The sequence below is a fragment of the Gambusia affinis genome, linkage group LG18 (genome assembly GCF_019740435.1).
Source record: "Gambusia affinis linkage group LG18, SWU_Gaff_1.0, whole genome shotgun sequence".
Classification (NCBI taxonomy): domain Eukaryota; kingdom Metazoa; phylum Chordata; class Actinopteri; order Cyprinodontiformes; family Poeciliidae; genus Gambusia; species Gambusia affinis.
Window position 1 is genome coordinate 505,192 of NC_057885.1, and position 21,280 is coordinate 526,471.

Here is a 21,280-nt window from a genome sequence, read left to right on the forward strand (position 1 = left end):
CCAGCGGACCTCACCAGTAGAGAATCAGGTTTAAAGACACGAACAGCTGACACCTGACATTTAAACAAACTACGTAAAAACACAGTTTTTCCCCCCTCACCCTCTCACATTAAATTATTCTAAGCTTTAACTTGTTTTTTTACAATATAATTTCTATTTGCAGAAAAATGAGAGATTTTGAGAATATTTTGCTACTTTCTTTAACTTCTAAAGTTTACATGCAGTGGAGTTTAATGTATCAAAGTGTAGGCGACTGACAGGCCACTGAAGAAGGAGCCGTTAATCCGAAAGAAACATAGAAAGAAAGATTATAGTTTGCTGATGCACTGAGACAAAGAGCTTGTTTCTTTGGAGCTGAAGAAGCTGAATTTAAAATGATTGTTTTCCCCGGAGGAAATGGCTGAATCACAGCTTTACGTGTGAGCTCGCAGGTGAAGCTGCGCAGGGAATGTCGTAAAACCCTGGATGAATCTCTGCAGGCTGCAGTGCTGGGTGTGTCCTCAGAATGCGTCAAGTCCTGGGTGATCCGATGCATGACTAATATTTGTTTGGACTTGTTTCTATGGGGAAACAGCAGAGACACCGAATTACACAATTTCATGTGCAACTTTCTAGTGCAAGAAGAAAAAAAAATGCAGATTCTTCAACTTTTCTTTCAAGAAATGTTCCACAAAAGCACGTACAACTTGAACACTGTTGCAACTTCTTGTTCCTTTGGTTTCACCGGATGGTGATTTTTCTGAAACAAACGAGTGTTTAATTTGCACGCAGTACTTCTCTCAGTGTGGGTTCTGATTCAATCAGGTTTCAACAGTTTCTTGCAGGTTCGGGTTGCCTCATTGGGCCGGGCTTTAGACCACGACAGACTGAGTCAGGAAATATTTGGTGAATGTGTGTGTGTGTGTTACAGAGTTTGTGTGTTTAAGGACGTGTTTCTCCTCGCATTGCTGCGTTTCCTCCCTGTTCTCTGCTCGGTCGTGTTCATAAATTTTTTAAATGACGCATATAGTCTAGTGAACCTAATTGAACCTACTGAAAACCTAACAAATATATTCCAATATGATCAGATAAATAAAGCAATATTTTCTTATGGCTCTGTCAGTAATCTTTAATTTTCAACAGACACAACTGAAATATTTTTAAAATATAATTGGATTGAAATACAATAAAATAAAGTGCAAAAATCTATTAATCAAAAACAACACTTTCATCAAGGAGAAGTAACATGCAGTGAAAACAAATATTAAACTCAGTGTCCACCTTCCTTTGTGCCATTTTTGATGGGTATCTGAAAGTTAAGTTTCCAGTTATGCTGATGACTGGTGTGCTAATAACCCTAAATTCCTGGGTGTAATTCCGCCACACGTGTCAACAAATGCGAAAAATTCCAACGGTTTCTGAAAGGGAGACGTTGCACTTTCCAGCAAGTATCGGGTTAATAATTAATCCGGGGGGTTATCACTTATACATTTGTGGTTTTTCAACAAGATTCAAATTTCACCAAACTTGGTGGAATCTGTGTTGGATACATGGGCATCATCTCACAGAACATTTAAAGAACTACTTACAGTTCAAATAAGGAAGATATATTTTTCAGACGGGTGCCGCTTGCTCTGCGGGCCGGTTCTAATAATAAATCAAGATCATCCCAGGGGCCGTAAAAAATCTTCTCGCGGGCCGGATGTGGCCCGCGGGCCTTGACTCTGACATATGTGCTCTAACCAGACACCACTCAGCGCTCCATCAGACAAGTTCAAGAGGCCACGTCTCTTTTTCATTCGCTGAACTTTTTGTTTGTCTTGTTCGCAGTTGTCAAAACTCACACCATTGTTCCCCGCCGTGTAAGCCGATTAAGTTACAGGCAAAAATTGGATTGAGGATTAAATTACCTTCAGATCACAACGGAGTGAAAAGGATGTCAAGTGGAGGATGTTTGCCTAAATTTACTTGCTGTGCATTGCAAATGTGTCGCCATTGCTGAACTTTTCAACATTTAGGCCTGTTACAACCTGAAGCTCCAGGTTGTTTTATTAGTGATTTAGGTGATTAAACCAACACAAGGCAGATAATATAGAAATCTGAGCTCCTAAAATAAATCCAAATGCCTTTGGTAAATAGTGTGGCTTGGATCTGCCTGAGTCAACATTTTGCAGAGCCAACTGTAGTCACACCTGCATATCTTTTTGGATATGTCCCTACCATCTTAAATTGTCACTCATTTTCTGCTAAACGAGTTTCAAACACAGTCAGGTTTGATTAAAACTATCAGAATGTCAGTTTTGAATTGTTGCCACAAATTGTTGATAGGATTTAGGCCATTCTAACACATGGGCATGTTTTGATCTCCGCCATTTATGTTTTCTTGTAGTTCTGACTCTATGCTTCGAGTTGTTACTCTGCTGGTCGACCTCCGTCTCAGATCCCAAGACTTTATCAACCTCTGACAGCTTTTCCTCCAGGATTGTCTTGTCTTTGTCCTACTTCTATCAACTTCCTTGTCCCTACAGAAGAACACCATCCCAAAACATCGATGCAGTCAGTTTAGGTGGGCATCCATGTCTGAGTAGGTAAACTGATGTGGAATAATCTTTCCATATTTAGACGATAGATGAGAAATTTAAAGCCTGTGATGATCTAACCCTCCTTTAAATCTCACCTGTCTGCTGTGTTCCTCTGTCTTCATGATGATGTTTGATCACTGATGTTCTCCAAAAAGCCTCTCAGGCCTTCACACAGCAGCCGGGTTATACCAAAAAGAAATTACCGTATACACATTGGGAGTCTATCCGTGACTCGGGAAGTCACTTAGTGGATTTTACTGCTATATCAATCTTCATCACATCATAATTATTCTCTGCTTTGTGCTGATCAAACACATGAAACACATTGATGTTTGTGGTATCATCCAGGACATGTTATTGTGGTTTGTACTCAAAAGCGAAACCCTCATAGCTTATGGTTTCTCTGTGAACAGCAGATAAACTGAGCTTTCTGCCCTCATTGAAAATCATGGGCTTATATTTACTTAACAGCAGCAGCTCTACCAGTTCTACAGCGTTGAGATTTTGTTGAGTTGTTCCAGTGACTCTTGTTCTACCAGCATGGCAACCAGAACCAGGTTATTCCATGAGGAGTGGTGAAGGAAAAGGATGAAACATAAGGATAGACGAGCTTGCTCTTTCAGTAATTATTATCAGCCTTGGCGCTTGGCTTTAGCCAGGATCCAGGAATCCGATGCTGGTCCCCCCCTTCCTCTCTCTGGGCGTGCTCGCCGCCCTATCCGCAGGCCGCAGGTAGGCTTTCATCACGGCGGCTCCAGTTTCCTGCCACATATAAGCTAACCGGGCCAGGTGAGCTCAAACGCTCCTCCTCGGCAGGCCGCTCGATACCTCACAGCTTCGCACACACAACAAACACACAGTCCAGTGGGCACGCAGAATGGAGCCGGAGGCAGACAGCATGCCGGAGGCACCGGAGGAGATCATACAGTTAAGTGGAGTGGGGCCTTCTTTCTTTACTCAGAGCAGCACTTCCAGCGCTGTAACCTTAACCCCGGGGCCTTTGTATGTGCTGCTGCTTTGGCTCCTCTCTGTTTCCATGCTCTCTTTACTTTAAGCCGTCATATATTCACTTCACTGCTCTGTCTTCCTCTCCTGTTTGGCTGTTTTGGTCAGTAGGGAGGAGCTGCAGCGGCGGCATCCTGTTTGTCAGACCACAAAGCTGATAACCAGTTCTCAGTAATTTCGGTTTCCATCTAACGAGATGTCTTAAAGTTCTGACGTTTATACTGATGGATGATGTTGCGACTGCGTGTTTATTTTTTAACCCAGCTGTGTAAAACTGTCTGAATATATCGATGAATCTACAGAGGAGCTCCGACTTTGCAGCTTGCTCGTTCACGAGGGTCTGAAAAACCGCAAAACATAACGGCACCACGCATATATTGACACCCCTGATAAAAATGCTTGCAAACAAAATGTACATAGAATAAAGTTGAGAAAAAGAATCCAAACTTTATCTTGAGCATAACAATATATATATAAACATTAAGATTATTTTTTACAAAATCATTCATTAGCACCTCAAAAACTCTTGGGGGAAAAAAATGTTAATGAAACCTTTTTTAATGCGTGCTTCACCTTCAGAGGCTTTAATTAGAAATTCACAACCTTCTGTTTTCAATGGGGTAAAAATACGAAATGATACTCAGGATTGTTTCTTTTAATTCATTTTCGAAATGCTAAAACGTGAGAATGTGACGTTCAGGTAAAGCAGTAATGTCGGGAAAAGACTGCAGAGCTAAACTTGCCCTCATCTACAGTCAGAGCAGTGATTAAAAAGCTACAATTAACTGGAACTGTGACGAACAAGAGCAAAGTTTATCTTGGTATCACAGGATAACGGTACAGACAAAAAAAGATCAAAATCCAGCTGTGACCTCTCGCTATGGGCTACATAATTACTACACTAATCATTTTAATACCGACTTATATTTATTAATTTGTCACTTTTGGGTCTATTTGTTCTCAAAGAGCAGCATGTTGGGGTCACCAGGTCTCCTCAAGTTCTTTCTGTCGTACCATCATAAATGCAGAATTTAGTAAATATTACTGAGATTTTAACTGGATCTCTCTGCTTTGGCTTTATTCATCATTTTTAAGTAACAAACATTTCAGGTGAGAAACCTTTAACCCAGATGCCTCACAACCATTGTTTTGCAAGGTAGAGGATCTGTGATGCTGTGGGTCTGTTACTCCTCCTATGTGTGATGGTGCATGGCATTGTAAAATACAAAGATTTTACTTGGAAAATTATGTGGATTCTGACAGAAAACTAAACACAGCTTTCTGTGTTGATTCAAAAAATCAACATAGAAATGGTTCAAGAGTCAAAAGCAATCCTCTTGATGATTTGCGGCATGAACAATTCTGTTAAAAATATATTTTCTTAACCTAAATCACTGCCAATAGTTGAATCCTTGGACTTTTTTCTTTCTTTTTTTCTAAACCACAGTTGCTTTGAAAGCACAAGCTAATATGTTCTAATTAAATCCTATTTAAACACATAATTTGGACAAACTTTTACTGTCTGTGCTGAGATTTAGAATACGCTGACATGTCAGAATGTGGCAGAGTATTTCCTCGACCGTTTCCTTTTACCTCTCTCTGCCATGGACATGGAGGAGTCCGTGCAGGAATAACACAACAAAAACCTATTTTTTGATGGCAAAACCATGACATTTTGTTTTTATGGTTAAGTGCAAAATGGCAATTTATATTTATGACATTTGCATACACTGTATTGTCAAACACATTCACTCATAGATCCAAGTCGTTGAATTGAGCCTGATAGAAGACTTTTAGGATGAATTAGCATGGAGATTACAGGTCAGGGCTTCATGTCCAACATCAGTGTCTGACCTCATAAATGGGTTTATGAAAGAATGGTTTTATAATCCCACTCCTAAACCTTGTGCACTCCCAGGAGTGCTGAAGCTGCAAATGTTGTGGACCTTGTGGATTGAGAAGTTGATGTGTGTGTGTGTGTGTGTGTGTGGGTGTGTGTGTGTAAAGGCAGACAAGTTCTTGGTGACGCTGATGATAACAGCCTGACTGAGCAGCATTATCTAAGGACACATTAGGAATCTTGATGACTGTTTTCAAAATGAAGCTGCAAAGTTTTCAGACGATATGAATGCTGACTGTCAACAAGCCAATTTGAGTCCGAATGAAAGGCTGCATGTTTCAGGCAGTTTGCAGTTCCTAATTTTGACTGGAAAATTAGGAAATGGTCACAATGAACATGTACGACGAACTGCTTGGTTCGCGTTGCGTTTTCATATGATGATCCTGTTCTCAACACCTGAGAACAGGATCATCCAGGGCGGTTTTCTTTTAGCAAATCAGCTTTTTTTTGTTTTCAACAACTCCTTATCTGCATATGTTATCCATCTGGTAGATAGAGAGGGATGCATACAAGGAAGTGATGATACTTTATTATCTCATCATGCATAACATGAACATAATCGTCTTGGTACGTTTATGTCCATCGTCTCAGGAGCGTCGTAGGATAAAGTTAAGAGGAACACAGTTGAACCTTCATCTGTTAATAATTTATCCAAGAATTGATGGTGATGATGGGAAAAAAAATTTCATCCATGTCTTCCCATGTTGTCACAAACATCCTTATATTTCATTTATGTGACAGACACATTAGTGAAGTGAAAGGAAAATGTTACAGTGTCAAATTATGTTTTAGAAATAAACATCTGAAAAGTCTCCTTCAGCACTTTGTCAAACCACCTTGGTGGAAGGTGAACCTCGCCCACGTCTCAGATCTTTTAGACTTGATCAGATTTTTATCCAGGATTGCTCTGTGTTGAGCTCCATAAATCTTCACTTCACCAGCTGCTGGTAGGGAGTAACGTCCCCGCAGCATGATGCTACCATCGCCATGTTTCACACACTGTGCCACTTCTCCTTCACACGTTTTCAGTGAAATTCTAACCAGAGCACCTTCTGTTTGCTGGACTGGTTTTAGCTAGAATTAGTTTGGGATAAATAAATAAATAAAACATTTGCATAAACATTGTTCTGAGCTGACAACGTTCCTTGAGTTTCACCACAATCTAAATTGATCGTTACATTTAAAACACACAAAACTTTGCATTCTGCTCGCTGGCGCCTGTTTCTTTACCGCAGGTCTCTGCAGTCAGTCTGTGGCATTGCTGAATGTCGAGTTGGTGTTGAAACCAGGTTAGAGAAGCAGAACCTTTTTCACTGCCTGCACATGCACCACAAAACAGCAAATTTTCACCATGACCGTGTTCTTACGAACGTTGCATCAATTCAACATGGTCTTTATTGGGGGAGAGGCGAGATATTAAAGACTGATTCAGTTATACAAATAAGACAAACCACCAGCAGACAGGATGCGGGCTTGTGGTTAGTTGCTCCAGTTTTAGTTTGCAGCATCTCAAAACGTCGCTGTTCTTTATTTATTTATTTATTTTACTTTGAACAGCCGTAAAAGGAGTGTGAGTGGCACATCTGTCTGTAGCCTGGAGCCACACCTCAGAAAGTGAAGCTGTGGTTCCTGCTGCAACCGGATCTTTCGTTTATATCCTGTCTTCTCTGTTTCATTACAACAGAACTGCATGTAGAAGATAAGATAATTCTGGTTCTGGATCACTGTGGAGATTTATTTATTTTTATTCTCTCTGTTTAGGAAGTCAAAGTTTTGCTTCTTCTTTCACTTCCTCCTTTTTTCAACTGCGGTTAAATTTTTCCTAACAGCAATAGTGACTCAAACTGTGTATTTAAGATTTCCTCTCCAGGTGACAATCACTCATCAGATGAGCATCACACGACGCTTCACTTAAAAACTGTTTTCCCCCCCTCATCATTCTGGTCTCTTCTCTCCTGGCAGAATGCTCTCGTTCCAGCCAGCGCCGGGTCAGTTCGGCCCAGAGGTCCTGGAGCCCGGACTCAGGGTGTGGAGGGTGGAGAAGATGAAGGCGGTGCCGCTGGATCCCTCCGAGGTCGGCGCCTTTTATAATGGAGACTCCTACCTGGTGCTGGAGAACCGGGGCGAGCAGGGAGCCGACCTCCACATGTGGATCGGTGAGACGCGGGACGGCAGCTCGTCTCGCTTTTATTACGTCAATCAGTCAAAGTCAATACAGGGATGCAGCATTGTGCAAAAGTTTTAAACCAGGTCCAGGTATTTCAGGAATCTCTTAAAAGGATGACCAGTTTGTTTCCAGGCATTTTCAAATAAATTATTATTATTTTGGACTTTGATTTTTGCACTCACTTGACCTGACAAAGGCGTTATCTATTTTACTAACAGCAGTCTGAATGACATTATGTATTAAAGTGATAGTTTCACATTGTCACGTTTGAGGAAAAACTAAGGAACCTTCAGAGGGATAGGATCCTTCTTCCTTTCAAACAAACAAAACACATTTAAAAAATTCAGTTAGAATCAAAATTTCTCATATCCCTGGGAGATTTAAACTCAGAAAGTTAAGGAAGTTACGACTGGCCTCGGAAAATTATTCAGTGAGGAGAACGTTTGTCTTTGACTGGCAGTGGAGACCTAACAAACCGGCACCTTCCAAGGATTTAAAAACGCGTGTTGTGCCCAGTCTGCCTGTAGTTCACCAGAGTGAAACTGCAAATCAAAACTCGGGCAGAACCAGAGTAGATGTGTTGACTACTGCTGTGGTTCTGACTGGATCCAGTTACTCTGATGGGTCCGGGTGTTGGCCTGTTCTTTTCTCTAAACAACGGTTCCACCAATAAACACGCATCCATTATTATTCGACATAAAAAAAAGAAACAATCCTCCACAGACATCCATATATGGTCGTTATTTCCTGTTTCTGAACGTTTTATGCTTCAGAAAGTTTTGAAAAGGCAAAGTGTTATGTTTCACACTCTGAAATGTGATAATAAACGCCCTTTATTATCTGCTATTGTGGCTTTTTCTTCATGGGTGTTACTATTTTGAGTTTTACTTTGGTAAAATTGCTTGAGAAAAACGAGTCTGATGCTAGCTTTCTAACCTAATTTATTAACAAGGACACACAATCTGATTTGACGACCAAAACCGCTTTCATCGACATATACCCATGCACCACATGTAAACGCCCTTTCAGCTCTCACTCTTCGTCAGTCTGAAAGATTTTCACCTGATTTGCAGGAGCTGCATGAGAGTCACAACATTTGCACCTGGTTGCAGTTCCTTCTCCAGTTTCTGTTTTACTCCATTCTACAAAAGAGCTAACCATTGTGCGGTGCTTACTGCACACCTCTGCCCGGTCCAAGTGCTGCGGCTGAATAACCGATGACCCCTGGCAGCGCCGGTGATGACACATGAGCCACCGCGCTGACCCGCGCCACAGGGACAATGGGAGGGAGAGAACGATGGGAAACAAGTCCAGAGGGCCTGGGGGGGGAGACGACGTGGGGAGAAGGACCAGGGAAGGTTTTTGAGTGGCTCTCATGAAAAATGCAGGAGGAACGTTACAGTACTCAAATGTGGCCGTTGTTTCCAGCATGTATCCGGTGCTTCGGTAACACTAAGCTGCCTGTCACAGCTCGGAGAACGCGCTGTTTGCTCAAGCATGCGTTTCTGTTTGAGCTGCCCCCCCCACCCCTCTCCAGCTTGTTTACAGATAAACACTGAAGTTCAGATCTGGTGCAACTTCCAGCTGCCACTTTACTTACTCTGTCTAAATAAACGTCTTCTGGAGCTTATTCAGTTCACAGAGATAAAGAATGAGTATTATCCTCATAAAACAAGGCTGCATAAACAAGTTTGGCAATCTTCAAACTGAGGTCAGAGTTGACCTGCAATGACACAGTTAACACAACTTTGTTCTGCTTTATGTTGGGGATTTAAGCCAGGGTTAGCTACTGGTATTTTAATAGAAAATCTGATTGAACAGCAGCAGATCTACAGCTTTGATTTATTTTAAACTAAAAAGACAATAATAAGCATATTTAACCAAGAAAATCAATTAAAAAATGCAACATCGGAAAAGAAAATGCAGTTTTATCGATTCCATTAAGCGCATTTACATAACGGACAGGCCCGGCGGCATGGGTGGGCATTGGGGGGCATTAGGGTCAATGCCGCCTGCCGCACGGATGTTGCGTTTCCCTTTCATCTGGTACAGCCTCTGCAGGAAGCAGGCTTCCTGGACTGGAAGCGGTTTGTTGTTTTTACCTTAGAATGGCCAACTCTCTGTTATTCCTATATCAATTTGATACCGTAGGGGTTTCCACACTTCCCATATCTGTGTTTTCAGCAGTTAAAAGTGTTTAATCCGTTGATGATACGTAGTAACCTGTTTTTCTGAGCCGCCTTTAAACGCAACATGAGCGCTAAACCGCTCGCGCTGGGTTTCCACCTGTGCGGCAGCCTCGGAGACCTGTTGCTGCTGCAGTGCAGAGATACTCAGGTGTGTGTTAAGATCATGATAGCAAACCAGCAAAGAACTGCAAATTTTCCCCTCAAACTAACCGATTGAGTTGAGTTGGATGCAGTTAATGTTAGCTAAAAGATGACTAGCTAATACCAATACAGCACCTTCAGCTTGTTAACAAGTAGCCTGTAGACTACTGATGTTGTTGTCTACGTTCAACTACCTGGATTCATTTTGCCCCGAACAAAGTAAAACACAAAATGAAAAGTCAGGTTGTGGTACTGCTGATGCTTTAGATTCTTTTATGCGCTAAGAAACTAAAATTCGGGTTTCATTTGTTTTCAGTTTTAGATTTATTTGTTCATTTTTTTTTTACGTTTTGCTGTTTCACTTCTAGAGATAAAAATCATTCATATAATGAAACTTTAAACCTTATCGTGAACTCGTTGTTGATGCCTTTAACTGCTTAAGTTTCTCCTCCAGATCAGAGGTCATATTCAAATATATGACCTCTGATCTGGAGGTTTAACCTGAGATGTTAAACCTAACATCTCAGGTTTAAATAACCTGAGATGTTATTTAAACATCTCAGGTTTAAATAAACATGTGGACAAGTCAGAATGTTATATCATTCATATTTAATTACAGATAAAGATGGACCGTACTGAGAATATCCTCAAGAAGTGACAGGCCTGATCATGTTGTAAATATTGTTTAAATATGAATTGGAGAGAAACGGCGTTCTGTTTTCTCGCCTGCCTTCAGGAGAGAAGTCCTCCCGGGATGAGCAGGTGGCCTGCGCCATGCTGGCCACCCAGCTGGACAACTTCCTGGGCGGTGACCCCGTCCAGCACAGGCAGGTCCAGGGCTTCGAGAGCCCAGAGTTCATGGAGCTCTTCCCCAGAGGAGTCAGCTACAAGGTGAGCCACGAATTCATGCAGGGAATTAAATGAAATATTCTCACCTAACTTGAGAATTTCTTGCAACTGTTCTGCTACGATTCTGGCTTTTTTCCTCTTAGGCCTCCCAGTGATTATAACCCTCCGTAAAGTCGGTCTGAATTGGTCGCAAAGTTTACTTTTTTATCTTTTTATGGTTAGATTCTTCTGAGATAAGGACGATTTCAGATAATTTTTCTTTTTTATGATTGTTTAGGTCAGGCTTGATAGACAAATATGGACTTTGACATAATCTTTAATTCCCTTCAGTTTGCATTGCATAAACCACAACGAGTCGAACATTAAAAACACAAGGCTTTGCCGTGAAGGTATCAGGATTTTTTTTTGTTTTGTTTTTACAGGACGGAGGCGTGGAGTCTGGCTTCAGGCGGTCACAGGACAGCGGGACGGTGCAGAGGCTGTACCAGATCAAAGGGAAACGCAACATCCGTGCCAAGGAGGTGGAGCTGGCCTGGAGCAGCTTCAACAAGGGCGACTGCTTCATCCTTGACCTCGGAGAGGTGAGATAATCCAACCGAATGTGAAACATGCAATTTACACTTCCGCTGCAGGCCTGCAGCGGAAGTGTAAATTTCCTGTTTGAAATTTCCTGTTTGAAGCTTGAGCTCGGAGGTGTAAATGAAAATGCCAACCTAGATTTGCATGGACATGGGAGGCTTCTGCATAAAGCTTCTGCAATCTCTGCAGACAATCCTGTCGTGGACAGGATCGCAGGCCAACATCTTCGAGAAGCAGAAGGTGCGCGAGATCGCTTCGCTGATCCGAGACACGGACCGACACGGAAAGGCCCGCGTCGTGGACACCAGCGAGGGGGAGGAGCCTGAGGAGATGCTGAAGGTGCAAACAGAATGTTGATCATTTGAGCTCACGGGATTTCTACGACTGTGTGTTAGAGTTGTCGTAGAGAGGGGGGAATGAGCATATTTCCACCAAAATCTCATTTTGAGATTAATCTAAGAAATTTTCTAGAAAATAACATGAGATATTCTGAGTTCGAAAAAGTTTAAAACTTGTGAGAAACGAAATCAGAAATCTGGAGATTAAGCTCAAATTTCTTAGGAAAAAGCATGAAAATGTCAGAGCTCCAGAATTTGGAAATTTGCAAGAAGAAACAAGAGCAGTTCTGAATTGTTGAAAGTTGAAAAATTGTCAGAAAGAAATTCAGAAATTTTCTGGAAAACAATTAAAAAAATATTTTTTTCTTCTAGCATATTTTTGTTTTGTTTTTTTCAAGGAAATTTCTGAGATCCATCACAATTTTTTCTAAAAAAAACTTCTCACAAATTTTCAACTTTTGGAGCTGAGAATTTTCCAAGTTTGAATCCAAAATATTTTTGAAAAGTTTTTAGTGTAAATATACTCCCTTTTTCTATTTACAACGGCTCTAATATGCCTTTGTATATTTCTGTGACCTCCAGGTCACCAGAGCTGCGATCCTAAACCTGTAAACTGTTTGGTTTTTACCAGGTTCTCGGCCCGATGCCGGCGCTGGCAGAAAGCACGCCGGAGGAGGACAGCAAAGCCGACGCCTCCAACTCTGCTTCCCTCTACAAGGTTATTTTATCTCCAGCCCTCCTCACCAAACCAGTGTGTTGCCTAGCTGGAGATGTGGAGCTGACCTGGTCTCGAACCCCTTTGCAGGTGTCTGATGCCACAGGCGCCATGACGATGACCAAGGTGTCAGAGAAGAGCCCGTTTACCAAGGAGCTGCTGGTCCGGGACGACTGCTTCATCCTGGACAACGGAGCAAATGGAAAAATCTTCGTCTGGAAAGGTGAAGAAAAACCTTCCCGAACTTGGAATGGGAAACATGTTTCTCCTGAAATAATGCAGTTAAAAAGCGACACTCGGTATCTTAAAAAAAAATTACATTTTATTTAAATTTGATGAGAAATGTCATTTTTACAGTGGGGCTCCTGCCTGGAAATAGTTCAGATTTATACTTGAGAGCCCCTGTAACGATGCTTATGACTGCCTATTTTAAACAACAAATATATATTGATATACTTCAATACATACAGTGGCAACTATATTAGCACTACTGCTAAAGCTAACATCCATGGTCTTCCTCATTTCTGCTCTGTTGACGCATAATGAATGGATTAGCCGCTGTGCAAACCTCTGCCAATAGCATGCTAAGTAGCTCTAAAGCTACTCTAGCATGTAGTTTAGGACATGCTAAGTCCTCTCAAGCTCCATTTTCTCTCAAATATTTTAGATGCACTGTATGGAAAAATCCCCTGCAGAGGCCCATAGAAATGAGACTTTGATAGACACCTATCAAAAAAAATAAATAAAGCTGAATATTTACACTTTAAAACAGCTCACTCCAAAAATGATATGAGACGCTTTACCCCCAGCTCATTGCAAATTCTAGTTGTTGGTTTTTTTTGCATTTATTCCCTGAGGATATTTGTTTGTTTTTCAGTTTTTAATCGTGCAAGGTAAATGTAATTAAAGATGGAAAATCCATATTAAAGCTGGATCACCCAAAACCTGACATGTAGTCAGAGATCTGCAGAGAAATGAAAATCAATTCAGGGAGGAAAAACTGAGAAATCCTGCATCCCCCTTTCAAAAAGCAAAATTTTTCCCACCCTAGCAGATAAGTATATTTACATTATTTTTGACCAAACAAGTATTGATTATAGGTTATCACAAGTAAGGTGAGGTATTTTTATTTATTTAGCACATTTTCAGTAACAAAGTGCTTCACATGAATCAGAAGGAAATACAACAAAACTAAAAGAAAGCCAAAAATCCAAAACTACATATTGGTTCCTTATGTTTAATAAGAATAAGGGTCACTTTGGACAAAATTCTCCAAATAGTAAAGTAAAGCTTTCTCAACGCCCTCTTTTGTTCCTCTAGGTTTTCTCAAAGCTCAGCGCGTACGTAAATTTCACAAAAAGCGATGTATAAAGATAGACGGCCATGTTCCCATCTGCACTCTGCACTGTTTACAACCCTGTTATAGAGAAATACAAACTCTGATAATCCTCTATTATCATGTCAACAGGTCACGGAGCGAACGCAGAGGAGAAGAATGCTGCCCTGCGAATGGCGGACAACTTCATTGAAAAAATGAAATACCCCAGAATGAAAACACAGGTTGGTCAAAAACATTTTTTAAAAAACCCAAGAGGTGTAAAGTGTGAACATCAGAGAGCAGCACAAGAAAAAAAAATAAAACTAAAAACTTTTTTTTGTCCTGCAGGTGGAGATTCTGCCTCAGGGGAAGGAAACCATCATCTTCAAGCAATTCTTCAAGAACTGGAACTAAACAAATCCTGCAAACCCGAAATCAGACAGCATCAAACACAAAACCTCTTCTAGTGTATAAATATATATATATAGTAGAATCCTGGCGTTTGTACATATTTCAAAGTTAGCAGCTTGTTTTGAATTTTGGTAGTCAGAAATGTGATGCCACTTTTATAAAAAAAAAACAACAGACAGACAAACAAATCAAGACAATATCAAGAGAACTGGATTTTTACATAAATATATATACATATATATATATATATTTGCTCAACAGCATCACAGATTTGTCTGAAATCGAAGAATAAATCTGAACGTTCTCACTGCTCCTGGTGTGTTTACTTTCAACAAGTCGCCTCAGTTTGTTTCAAGCTGAAGCTGATAAAAGGTGGGATTTTTTTTCCTTGGCCGTGGCAGAAATCTTTGTAACCTTTATTCAGCTGCCACGACTGCATCTTATCTGATCCGCCAGACAATAGGCAGGATCCCGCTGTCACGCCATCCCTCTTATCAGCAGGAGGAGCCCAATTACTCCCCAAACGGTTCGATGAGCTGTAAAGGCGATGGCCCAGCTAACGTTGCATAAGTCGTCTTTATAGGTTTCAGGTCCAGCCAGAGAAAAGGAAAGTAAGGGGGAAAAAATGATGCCTACATGGTGACTCAACCTGTGCTGGCATCACTTTTAACGTCTGCTGGGTTTCTGAAGAACTTCCTCTGAGAAGCAGCTTTTAAGTCTTTTAACGCGTCACATTATTAGTAGAGGTTGTCAGTGGAGCTTGGCAGAAAGATGCTCACAGTATTTTTTTTCCTTTAATGAACAGTTTTGATAATTCTCAGACATGGTTGTTTTTTTTTTTTTTGTTTTGTTTTTCAGATTATAAATCTGGTTTCTGAGATCAGGTCGGTTGCAGAGCCATAAAAATTCAAACAAGAAAAAGAGCGAAACATATTTTAAATGTGCTGCAATAAGAAAATAAGCAAACCCTGATCTGCGACTAGACGGAAATCCACTAGAAAACATAAAAAATAACAATGAGTCTGATTTGTAGTCTTAATAACTCAATTATTAATTCAATAAAGTACAATTCTCTGTGCTACCGCTGTTTGAGTCACGTTTATTAGTTTATTAATATATAATTTAGTCTTCAAAGTGTTTAGGAGGGAATGAACAGAACCAGTTCCCTCTACTGTTTGCAATATCTTCTCCATCTTTTTTTTTTAAAGAACTGACATGTACTTATGGTGCCTTGCAAAAGCATCTTTTTTATCTCTCTGATTTAAATTTACTTTACAGACTTTTGTCAAACAGACCAACACAAAGTAGTATAGATTGTGAAGAAGGCTGATTTCTTTGCCTGTTTTATTTTATTTTATTTGTTAAAAAGATTAAGTTGAGTCAGATTGGGAGGAAAACATCAGTTTCAGCTCTTGTCACACATTGTCCATCCCTTCAGGTCCGACCTGCTTCTCTGTCCCTGTTGATGAAATTTCCACCAGTTGCAAATGTGTCTTCTCTTTTATTTGTCATTTTTATTTACTGTGAGTTCCTTAAAATCTAAAACAGTGAACTTTTTGCGGGAAAAGGAGCAGCAGCTGCCGTACACACGTTTGGTTATTTAATATCCTGCTGCTTTTAATGCAATAAATAATACAAAGTGATGCGTTTATGGCCTGAAAATAAAACTAATGAAGGTAAACAAGTCGAGAAGTATTGCTTCATTTGCTATTGTGTGCAATCTGGCCTTTTGTTCACAAAATATTTATATTTATATTCAACAATTAATTCTAACACTAATCTGCAACTTGGAGGAAATTAAACAGAAAGTATGTTTAAGCCTTTAAACTGAGAGCAGAAATAGAATGTAAAGGAATTTTCCTCATCTTAAAGAGTACAATTTAGTAATTTATAGATTTGTTATGCAAGTCATGAACATATTGTTTAAACTTATTTAAAAGAATCTTGCCATGTTTTAAATTCCCTTTTTTATATTTCTTGTAAGTAAAAGCATTGCCATTTGCTCTGATCCAATATGAAATCTAAAAAAAGTAGGTGTAGTTTAACGAGCCATAAGGGATACAGATATTTAAGGAAATGCCTGTCGATGTAAATGTTTGCTTGCATAATGTGAGGTGAGATTTTGTAGGGTTTTTTTTTTTTGCTCTTTGTCCTGCAGTTTCCTCCCGAGGCCGAATCAGTTCTTCTGTTTCTGTTTCTGCTGACATTCAGGTTTTTTCATGGCAGAAAGGTTAAATAATTTCCACCCTGGCACAAGCCTGTTTTAGGCAGGCTGTATATTTTAGGAATCATCTGTTTATAAAATGACATTTGATGATTTATTTAAGCCCTCCCAGAGCCGGGTTGACCCCTGCTCTCATTCCTTTTGTTGCCGGGTTTACAGTTTACAGTAACTTCAGCCTGAAACTTCGGCCATTTGCGTCACTCTGACTGATTACTGGCTTTATTGCAGCTGTAAAATATCACTCCTCCTGATTTACTCAGTGAGTCTGCTGTGAGGTTGTGGTGTGAGGGGGGGACTTCTCTCTTCCAGTATTCAATAAAAAGCTTGGACGAGCAGCGTTACCTGTCCACTTCTCTCGACCATCAGAGCTGCAGCAGCGCTCCGACAACACAACAGGTAATCCACTATAAATACATCGATCCTCTGTTTATCTGTGGAACCACTCAGGTGTTACAGTTTGGGTTAAAAATTTGTCTTTCAACTATTCTATTTATTTATGAATGACTAATTTTAATTTTTTTATTTTACTTTCACGTTGGTGGAAAAAATCATCATAAAATCTAAAGTAAAATGAAGATTTGTGTATGCAACTACAATAAATAAATAAGATTAATATTTACCAATAATTTTTCAGCTTTTTCCATTCATTTAATTGTTCTTCTGTTTTTATGTAATTTTCTAATTTAAAAAACAAAATTCAGTTTTGATTTATTTTTTTGTCCTCTTTTCAAGTTTTCATGCATTTCTTTCTCCACAGCCATGAATAAGGAGGAAGGCGCGGAGTTAAAAACTATCCTAAAGCGCAACAAACGTACGTTGCTTTCATTATTATTGTTAAACTACTAGAATTAATCTCTGACATTTTTCTTTCAAAAAAAAAAACAACACTACTACATTTTTCTGGTGACATTATGTGGCCTCGTGGAAAACTGAAGGCTCACAGATACCAAGAATTGTAGATTTTTTTTTTAAAGTTGATAATAGTCAAACTTTCCCCCCACGTTTCTGTTTTATGCCGTGTTTTAGTTGTTGTAAACACATTTTGTTAACACTGACAATCATTCCCTGTAGGCGTGGGCCTGCTGCTGAACGATGAGAGCGGCACCGCCACCCAGAGCAGCTCCATCGGGGCAGTTCGCTGGAAGTTACCCGAGGAGAGCGTCCAGCCCCACAGTTCGGCCCCCACCGTTCACGCTAACCACAAGAGCTCACCGGTAACTTTACTTTCCTCCTGTTCTTCTTCTAATGACTCCAAGTGTTTGCTTGAAATGTTTAGCTTTGTATGTACTAGGGACAAGGGTGTTAGAAAATGGATGGATGTTTATAGCAGTCTAGCTATTTTGTGTTCGAGCCTCCGAACCACAAGGGGGCCTCCAAGAGCACACCTACACAATGCAAGTCAGGTTTATAAACTTGGCATAGTAGCAATAAAGCTAGGTAAAAGTGGTAATATCTCATAGTACAGTTCCTCTAATCAGTGTTTATTAAACCCATTTTACTCCTAGTTTGAGCAGCAGATAAATAATGAGAAGCGCGTGTGATTTGTTTTGAGAATCATATAACACTTGGTAGCTAATGTAGCTTTTAGTTCTGCGCTATAAGGTAGGATAACAAACTCATTTTCATGTCGCGTCGTATCAAGATTTATGTACTGATAAAGCTCATTAACAAATAGATATACCTCTCTGCATGTAAATGCTTCTTGACATATTATATAAATAATATGTGTTGATCCAATTTGGCAGAACACAAATGAAACTGTGGTGTTTTGATTGATAAAATAATATTTAAATACACAGTTGCTATGTCAAAGGTTCTATAGGGTCACATAATGTCTTTTATTAGTTTGGTTTAGTTGTCTATTTTCTGAACATGGGTCGGCATATGGGCGGTTAGTGTGTTTGTTAACGATGGTTTTAGCACCAGAACAGCAACAGCCATCGGTTTTCTGTTTTTTTGAAAGTCCATGCAAGTTAAAAAAAAAAAAAAAGTTACCCAGTGGCTAGAAGAAGAAATAGTTGATGAAACACGATAAATCTGCTGAAACATTTTGCCTCTGCTGTGTTTTCTTCTTTTAAAACTCAATTTGTCTGTCTTGCAGCAACACGTTCGCCAGGGCAACTTGAAGGACCTGCGCAGCCTGGAGGAGTGTGTCCAGTTTATTAATCACTGGAAGGAGCAAGTGGACCAAGTGTGCAAGGTAAGAACCACAAAGACATCAACATGTCCTTTTGTTGTGTTTATTCAGAGGAAAGTACCCAGAATGCTTCTAAACACAACAAACAAAACAGAGAAGTTCTGATTGGAAAAGGTTTTTCAGACACATTCCTTAACGATTGTCCTTCATATGTCAGGGTGCATTGATCTGGATAAATGTTGACATTGAAACGTGTGTTTATTCTGAAAGCATGAATAGGACAGGTGGGTGGGTGGCTGCTGATAGTTCAGATTTATGCTTATGAATGCATTTACAGCCTGAGTCTGTGACCTTTCAGACTGCGGTCTGAAAACAGTCAATTCACTGCATTTATTACCACTTGAATCAAATGTACAGTGACAAGTTTTGATAATCTTCTGATTTATGAATCCGTTTGGAAAGCAGTTTCTGTGTGTGCTGTGATTTAGCACGGTGGCACCGACCCAGGGGAGGGAACCAGCAAGGCGGAGGCCCAGAAATCCGACCGGCGCGCCGAGCGCAGCCTGGAGGAGAGCAGGAAGCTGATCCTGGAGTGGGCCGACGAGCTCCGCCATGTTGACAAGGTGAGCTCTCAGACCCCAAATTCCTGAGACTGAGGGTGGTAAAAGCAGCTAAACAACTTCAAACTATCACATGCATACGTTTTTGGGTTTTTTTTTACTACTCTTTCATCTGCAGCTTCTAAAGGAGACCCCATGGACACCCGTCAATGAAAAGAAAGAAACTAAAGAGGAGCCCAAAGAGGAGGGACAAATGCTGATCATGGAGTGGGCAAAGGAGCTGCAGAAAGCGACCGAGGTGAGACGTTAACGACGTGCGATGCAGCATTCACAAAGTAGAAAAAGTAGAAAATTGTAGTGTTTTTTTTTTCTTCCCATTAATAAAACCCGAGCTGAAATGATCGTTTGCGCTTGCAGAGCTGCGGCGTGCCGAGCGAGGAGCTGGGCAAAGTGCTGCGCCTGCTGGGCATCAAGAAGAAACGACTTTACAAGCTGCTGCCTCTGCTGGAGTTCATCACCTGGTCTCTGCTCAAGGAAGACAACACGGTGAGAAACCTCACTCTGTGCTACATTCCTATTCATTTATACAGAATATTCCACTGGGTGTTGTAGAATAGCCATGAAATAATACAAAGTCCAACCACCTCATATAAGTTCCCATGTGAAGTGAGCGTGGTGCCATTTGGCTGTAAAGCAGTTTTACACAACATGAGGTCTCAGTGAACCCTGCTCTCCGTGTGCGTGTGGAAGAGCCATAAATGGTTTTTACTGATCCGCTGATAACCTACAACAGCCTCTGATAACAAAATATAAGCATTCAGCTGATTATCTACGGCCACTTTCAGCTTTGATTTCAAAAGAAATAGAAAGTAGAAATAATGCAGTTCTCTGAATGCTACGGTTTGGGTAAAATCTGCAGAAATAGACGGCGTTTGTTACCTGTTATGTTGAGTACTTCACATGTTTTCCTTTGAAAACATTTAAAGCAAGAAGATAGATTTTCTTATCCTTCTCTTTTCCAGGCAATGGTTTCCCAGATCTGGTTGCTGGCGAAGCAAAGGACCTGGAAAGCAGGAATACCCAGATACATCCCAAACTCAGGTGTGCTAATATGTTGGGTTTTTTTTTTTATTCAAATTGAAAAAACTATTAACATATTGCTAATTTATATTTCTAATTTGTGAGCAGTTTGTAATATCTTGTCCTCATGTCTGTTTTCAGTCTGGAGCTGGATCTGCAGCGCAGCAGGTAACTTCGTTTTTGCTTCTCGCCATCATCTAACATAAAAGCAAATTTAGTCAAGATTCTGGAAACTTAATCCTTTTCATGTTTCCCCCCCCGACAGCCGACGTGATTCTCGACCCCATGACCAACCACCCCTGGCTGCAGCTGTCAGACGACCAGCGCAGGGTGCAGGAGGGCCTCTCGGAGTCGGACCCCCCAGAGAGCTCCCAGCGATTCGACAGCCTGCCCTGCGTGCTGGGCTGGGAGGGCTACAGCAGCGGCCGCCACTACTGGGAGGTGGACATCGCCAACAACGGCTACTGGCGGGTCGGCCTGACCACCGCCAACTCCGAGCGGAAGGGCAACTTCCCCATGACCCCCAAGAAGGGCTACTGGATCCTGTGGAGAAGCACCCACAACTTCTACGCCTGCAGCAAGCCGGAGACGCAGCTGCCCGCCGCCCTCATCCCGCGGCGCCTCGGGGTTTACTTAGACTACGAGGAAGGCCAGATCTCCTTCTACAACGCCAACACCAGGTCCCACATCTACACCTTCACAGGGAGCTTCAGGGGCAAGCTGTACCCTCTGTTTGCACCCTTGGACGGCCGCACGCTCATGACTGTCATCAAGCCGCACAAAATCTCTGGAGGCAGCGGAGAACCAAAGAAGAAGGAGTTTGTGAAAAGTCCCAAGATGATTAGAAAGGTGGAGTCGGACGTTGGCACCCAGCTTTAAGAAAAACCCAACAAACTCAGTCAAAAGTACTTATCTGTCATATGTTTCTTATGTCCGACTTCACTCGAACGCAGCACGAGATCACCCTGTTAGTACAGGAGAGATTCGGTCGTCTATCCAGTTAACACAGGTACCTTCAGTACCTCCAGGCAAATGTTTGGTCTGTTTAACGTAGAAATGCAGAAATACCATTAAACAAAATGTTGTATGATCTGTTGAGACAGTTT

The 21,280-nt window shown here is 40.9% G+C and overlaps 2 protein-coding genes across 2 annotated transcripts; both read left to right on the forward strand.

Annotated features, from left to right (window-relative positions):
* The first annotated feature begins 7,399 nt into the window (after positions 1-7,399).
* Positions 7,400-14,486, forward strand: capgb (capping protein (actin filament), gelsolin-like b). Its single transcript, XM_044097047.1, has 8 exons — positions 7,400-7,622; positions 10,700-10,854; positions 11,235-11,393; positions 11,581-11,730; positions 12,361-12,447; positions 12,535-12,667; positions 13,913-14,004; positions 14,111-14,486. The coding sequence occupies exons 1-8, from the start codon at positions 7,430-7,432 to the stop codon at positions 14,174-14,176; spliced, it is 1,035 nt and encodes a 344-aa protein (XP_043952982.1). The 5' UTR covers positions 7,400-7,429; the 3' UTR covers positions 14,177-14,486.
* A 2,200-nt stretch (positions 14,487-16,686) lies between these two features.
* On the forward strand, positions 16,687-21,264 carry si:dkey-219e21.2 (nuclear factor 7, ovary). Its single transcript, XM_044097048.1, has 10 exons — positions 16,687-16,793; positions 17,155-17,208; positions 17,469-17,611; positions 18,499-18,597; positions 19,023-19,157; positions 19,273-19,392; positions 19,512-19,640; positions 20,117-20,195; positions 20,316-20,342; positions 20,440-21,264. Exons 2-10 carry the CDS (start codon positions 17,157-17,159, stop codon positions 21,051-21,053), a joined length of 1,398 nt encoding a protein of 465 aa, XP_043952983.1. The 5' UTR covers positions 16,687-16,793; positions 17,155-17,156; the 3' UTR covers positions 21,054-21,264.
* The last annotated feature ends 16 nt before the right edge of the window (positions 21,265-21,280 follow it).

Bases quoted from the DNA above. Each gene is read 5' to 3' on its own strand.
- capgb (XM_044097047.1), top strand. From the start codon at position 7,430: ATGCTCTCGTTCCAGCCAGCGCCGGGTCAGTTCGGCCCAGAGGTCCTG. The intron at 7,623-10,699 runs GTGAGACGCGGG...GCCTGCCTTCAG, and splicing joins CGACCTCCACATGTGGATCG to GAGAGAAGTCCTCCCGGGAT. The intron at 14,005-14,110 runs GTTGGTCAAAAA...TTTGTCCTGCAG, and splicing joins ACCCCAGAATGAAAACACAG to GTGGAGATTCTGCCTCAGGG.
- si:dkey-219e21.2 (XM_044097048.1), top strand. From the start codon at position 17,157: ATGAATAAGGAGGAAGGCGCGGAGTTAAAAACTATCCTAAAGCGCAAC. The intron at 19,393-19,511 runs GTGAGACGTTAA...TTGCGCTTGCAG, and splicing joins AGCTGCAGAAAGCGACCGAG to AGCTGCGGCGTGCCGAGCGA. The intron at 20,343-20,439 runs GTAACTTCGTTT...CCCCCCCGACAG, and splicing joins CTGGATCTGCAGCGCAGCAG to CCGACGTGATTCTCGACCCC.